This window comes from Mya arenaria, chromosome 16 (genome assembly GCF_026914265.1).
Source record: "Mya arenaria isolate MELC-2E11 chromosome 16, ASM2691426v1".
In the NCBI taxonomy this organism is placed as follows: Eukaryota; Metazoa; Mollusca; class Bivalvia; order Myida; family Myidae; genus Mya; species Mya arenaria.
This window is the reverse complement of record NC_069137.1, coordinates 16,092,184-16,098,183: the sequence shown is the minus strand read 5'-3', so window position 1 is coordinate 16,098,183 and position 6,000 is coordinate 16,092,184. Positions and strand designations below refer to the sequence as shown.

Genomic DNA, 6,000 nt, shown 5'->3' with positions numbered 1-6,000 from the left:
AATGAAGCCTTCTTATTAAATTGTAGGTCAGTATTCGATTGCATCGTAACTAAAGGGTAATTGAGTTCGCAAAATCCGAAATTTGCAAACACTAAGTGGGGATCGTTTCAGGAGGTTATGATGGAAATCGAGATGAACGTGTATTAACAAATCTAATGAATATAGATCAATCAAGTTTGCAATACTTGAAATCTAGTGAAACTATTGTGTTGTAAGTGTATGTAACATTTTCAGATGGACATATCCGTCGGTATTGACAACAAAATCTGTTTTTGTTTTGAACCAAAACATTTGAGAAAAATGTTGAAAAACAAGTTATTATGGTAATACCCATAGCCAGCGAATTGTGGGACAATGGTTTTAGCTGGTTCACATAGCAAAGGCCTTGTGATGATTTTGGCTATATCTGCATACATTACAGTAGATGCAAAGGTTACAAGTAATTATAAAGTGACTGTACAAATGTATTTGGGAAATAAATCATTATGTTATTTGTTATAATTTCCGTCAGATTATAACTTAAACTTGATCATTGTTAAACATCATATTGTTTAGACAAGGCTACGCATATGAATTGTGTGTTAGGTAGATATATGTATTGCCCTTTATTAATTTAGTTAGAAATTCTTGGTGTGGTATTGCTTGTGACCACATTAAAGTCAATATCTCAGTAAAGGTTTTATTATGATTTACATTTAATATTTAGACATGTTCTTTCAACTAAAACACTGGTTATGTTTTTTACATGAAGGCTGACATAAGTTAATATATGCGACATTGCTTGGTGTATTGCATTGAAACTTTATACAAGACATCCCAACAATCCAACGTAGTAAACTAATGAAGTCAGATAGCATTCATCCAATACAAATGATGGCGCTTTATTATATCCACTGAGGAATTTTGGTGAACAGCTGTGAAAAAAAGAGCGTGCTGTTTAAGTGGCAGCTTTTGTTGGTATGTATTTCAATTGATATTATGACAGTTCTGTCTTCACACGTCGGGCAAGTTGCTCGTATATATCCTTTCCTTCGTATTCGCGCCAATTTGGCCAAACCATATCACGGATTTCATCATTAACACTATGAAGACTAGCGTCTTTCATCAGTTCACGTGTAGCTTCTTTCTCTTTTCTGTATGGAATGTCTTTTCTCCAAATATTGTCGCTATTCATAAACATTTCCTCGAGATCGTCTCTCCAGCGACCTTTTTCGGCTAACTTCCTCCGAGTAAATCTCAAAGCTGACTGCAGTTTAGGACAATCGAATATTTGCAAAGGGTGCTTTTTTAGTTCATCTAGCTTTCGAATCAATGATTGTTGTTTTTCTGGATCTTTTATCCTATGTTGCAACAGGTTTCGCTCTTTAATAAAATAATATGGTAGGCGTTTTTGGAGTATTGCCTCTTTCAATAATGTCAAACAGGCACACACATTTGTCAGTAGATTTTGCTTTGAAAATGTGTCAGTTGAGTTGTTTTCAATGTACCAAAATGTAACATTTTTCATAACAAATGAAGACATTTCATCGCAAATAGGGGCAAGCATAACAGTTTTGATATGTTTTAATAAAATATAAATCTGATACTGGAACTCATTCAAACTGTCCGTTAGTGTTTGCTCTCCCTGAACAAAGCTCACGCGCCACTCCATGTCTCTTTCCCCACTTCCTATAAACCCAACTGGAACCATTTGAGCTTCCTGATCAATTATCATTTGAATCACACTTTGTGAAGGCCATCCATGTGGTCGGTCCCTCGAGGTCCATTCTAAAAGAATACTTTGTTGACTGGTACAGCGGAGTGCGTTGACATAATCCCAGCTCAGATATTCGTCGCCCTCCGTTGCCGCTGGCCCTGACAAAATACTTTTTGCATCTGATATCAATTCTCTAGTATAGTGGTTACTTGATATATATGATACCCCATTAATATCAACAATCGATTTTCGGAATCGATGCCTAGGGCGTTCATCTATCAAGACTGTTTTCAGTTTCAGTTTGAAATAACCTGCATGGCAAATCCCTTGTTCCATGACAATCTCTGCTAAGTGTTTCGTATTGTTTTCAATATCCTCTGCAAGTCTACAAATGGCATAATTGTAAATGTATAATCTGTCTGTATCACTTTCATATGGAGCTGATAAGCCTTCGCCTTTACTTCCTGTGGTAATCCTATTGTCCCTTTCAGACTCTTTTCTCCTTTTATTGTCCATTTCTCTCCAGAATTCTCGACGGAGATTGATAATATTATTGCTGTAGCCCACGCAGTTTAAAATATCGCTGACATATTCAGATAATTCTTCGATGTTTTCAAAAATATTTTTTTCATCACCGATTTTCATTTCATAAGCCATCAGCTTTTGTTAAAGAATTTCCTGTGACAAAGTTCTCAATATAGTGTTATATTTTTAACTTAACGTGCTTATGCTGAAATGTTTTTGGCATATTTACCCAACCTTGGTTTAAAGCATGATTTGCTTTATGGAGTCTAATTTGCGTATATCAAAACATGAGCCATAATAATAGATCAATAGCCCGACTTATCACATTCTTTACATCACTGCTAGCGCTTTGATTGTTCCGAGCTGACTTGTATGGATTTCCTCGTACAACTATTTGTGCTGAAAAAGATAAAATAAGTAAAATTAGACTCTTTAAAATAAACAAGAATAATATATGTATAAATGGAAATAAGAGTATATAATTAAAACCATAATTATTAATATGACGTTAAATGGATCATTACAGCTACATATTAAAGAATATGATACATATAAATATATATATATATATGTGTGTGTGTGTGTGTGTGTGTGTGTGCGTGCGTGCGTGCGTGCGTGCGTGTGCAAATAATATTATAGATATCTATAAACATATGTCATTATATGTTATTTTATGTAGTTTTAAGAATAACAGGGTTTTCATTGTGAACAGATACATGAAGTGGACCGCTATGCCACGACAATGGCATCCATTGATAATGAAAAATTGTGGGAGGGACAATATTGTTGAATGGGGAGGTTACTGTCCCCGATTTTATCCGTTAAAGGTTATTTTACGGCATATGTATCTGAGCCAATATAAACGTTCTCAATTTTTAGACATATTCCTCACGGTTGTACGATAAATAAATAACTAAATTAGGTATCTATTAAATTAATTAATTAACAATGCCACTTCTCTGACTGGCATATACATGAGAGTATGTGAATATATATGGGTCGGTCAGCGCAGTTGTTATATATAAAATATAGCCTTGGGTTAGCTCAGCTGTTATATATAACATATAGCCTAGGGTCAGCTCAGCTGTTATATATAACATATAGCCTGGGGTCAGCTCAGCTGTTATATAAAACATATAGCCTGGGGTCAGCTCAGCTGTTATATATAACATATAGCCTAGAACATATAGCCTGGGGTCAGCTCAGTTGTTATATATAACATAAAGCCTGGGGTCAGCTCAGCTGTTATATATAACATATAGCCTGGGGTCAGCTCAGCTGTTATATATAACATATAGCCAGGGGTCAGCTCAGCTGTTATATATAACATATAGCCTGGGGTCAGCTCAGCTGTTATATATAACATATAGCCTGGGGTCAGCTCAGCTATTATATATAACATATAGCCAGGGGTTAGCTCAGCTGTTATATATAACATATAGCCTGGCGCCCGTTTCAATAAAGGATTTTAGTCGTCAATTTCAAAATCTTCAATCTGTAGAACAGTCAAAGTTGGCAACATCTAAACGGTTTTTATTTCGTTATGATTGTTTTCAATTTAGATACAAGTTTGAAAATAAACACAAATATGACAAAGATATGATACTTTCAAGATAATTTCAAGATACGACTAAAATAGCATACATTAAATCCCGGTTTCGATTCCGAGATTGGCCAGATTCATTTGGATTTTACTGGGTTCTGCACCAAGCGTGGGACCGCTGTTAGTACCACAGTGTTCTGAGAAGTGTGGTGAGTAGAGATGCACAATATTTTGTTATATATACAATGGTCAATTCTAGGTTATCAGAAACAAATGCCTACCAGCACAGATCGGCTAAATGCCAGGGTAATGACGTCATAGTCTCCAGCTATCCATACATTATGAATTTCAAATTCCTCAATATTATAGACCTTATGTGATTGTAAATGTTGTCAAATGCCCACAGTAAGATAATATTTTGAAAGTCCATCTATTTTGCATTTTTTTAATACTTTCCCTTTTAGAATGGATGTTTGCTTTATTTCTCTTTATCTGTCTGTCTGCCTGAAGCCTGTCCGTCCGTCCGTCCGTCTGTCTGTCCGTCTGACCGTCCGTCCGTCCGTCTGTCTGTCCGTCTGACCGTCTGTCTGTTAGATAGATACACATTTGTTATTATTCAATATACAATCATTTAATTATTAGAGATTTTTTATAGCTGGCACATGCATGACTTAAGTTTGGCAAACATATGATTGTAAAACACTACCTGTAGCTTCCTCTACTCAATCCTATCACTTAACCTTGTTGCTGTCAATCCTTCCTCATTATTTAAAATATATATAGAAACAACAATTACAACAGTAATTTATTTATAAGCACCAATACACTTTTATTCATAAACAGAAATAATTACATTCACATTGTGTACATCATCAAATATATTTGCACTTCCATAACGATAGACGAGTTTCCGTCATACACTTTAAACCTGTCTTAACTACAAGCTGATGCAACTTAAGCATACATTGCATTTTTAAGTGTGTGATTCTTAAACATGAACAATTACAAACAAACCAATTCGAATTATATTAGTTCATTTCCCAGAATATTTTTTAAGTTCAGTGAATTGTTGAAAATTAAAAAATCATTATTTGCGCTACAATAGTATCGGCTTTAAAAACGTGGTTAATTTTTGATATAGCTAAGTATCTTAATGATATGTCAATCGAAAAATAAACTACGACGGTACCTACTTTTTAATTAAACAAATGCAGTGACATCTACGCCATGAATCAACATTAACTTTGTTTTGTATCAACTTTACATGATCGTCGAGATATTATACAAATGGTATGAGCATTTGATTATAAAAGCCATTGCTGATGGAAAAATAGAAGTCGGTGGAATTGTCCATACCACTGTTTAACCATACTTTTGTTTTTGTGTTCCCGGAGGGTATGGTTAGTATTATCTGAGTCTGGTGTCCTATATAAAAATCTTACTCACATCATAAAGTTGTTTTCGGAAAAAACGTGTGAAATACCAAAATAAAATCATAAAGCGACCAATTTGAAAAATGTTCAAGCAAGACCTCACGGTTGACAATAGCAGTTATGATATCATAGTGGATGCTTGAAGTTAGTCGGATAGCAGGACTGCAGGAAAAGTATTTCGGCCTGAACAAATATTATCTGGTCGGACCTCCTTTCTGGATGGAAGTAAATACTTTTATTCTTGCGAGTTTCATTGGTTCTGGATACGACAGGCCCATCTGGTTTTCCGGTTCGAACTTATTCTCACTGGAGTTAAATAGGCGGAGTACCACTTATGGCCCCACATATGACAACACTCTGACAAAACTAAATATCTTGTTTAAAGCAGTTGCAAAATTGGCCAAAATGTGCGCAAAACCATTTGTCCGGTTGGATCGGGTACTCACTAGAATGAAGTAGGTAAAGTACATAAGCTGATAGAATTGTATTACATGTAATGCTCAAACGTTCTTATATAATTTCGACAAGAAAGCTTAAATAACTTATTTTGTCATTTTGGCGGGAAACTATCGACTCTTATCGTATGCTTTAAGCTTAACGGTTTCATGTGTATATCGTTATCAAAACCTATAAGATAAACAGAACAGAGTTTTCATAATTAGTGTTCCCATAAATACGCAAATATATTCATGGAACATTTCATTTCCTGAAATTGTTATTTCATTACATAGTGATTCTGAGGTATGTCTTCATGTTTTAAGTAGCTTTAAGTATTTTATAGAAGCCCTTAGTAGCTCTGAGTG

The 6,000-nt window shown here is 34.9% G+C and overlaps 1 protein-coding gene across 1 annotated transcript; it reads right to left on the bottom strand.

The window, feature by feature from the left end:
• Window positions 1-665: 665 nt before the first annotated feature.
• On the bottom strand, window positions 666-4,594 carry LOC128221973 (uncharacterized). The gene is made up of 2 exons (XM_052930701.1): window positions 4,471-4,594; window positions 666-2,620 (listed from the first exon to the last, which is right to left on the bottom strand). The coding sequence occupies exon 2, from the start codon at window positions 2,351-2,353 to the stop codon at window positions 977-979; it is 1,377 nt and encodes a 458-aa protein (XP_052786661.1). The 5' UTR covers window positions 2,354-2,620; window positions 4,471-4,594; the 3' UTR covers window positions 666-976.
• Between the last annotated feature and the right edge of the window lie 1,406 nt (window positions 4,595-6,000).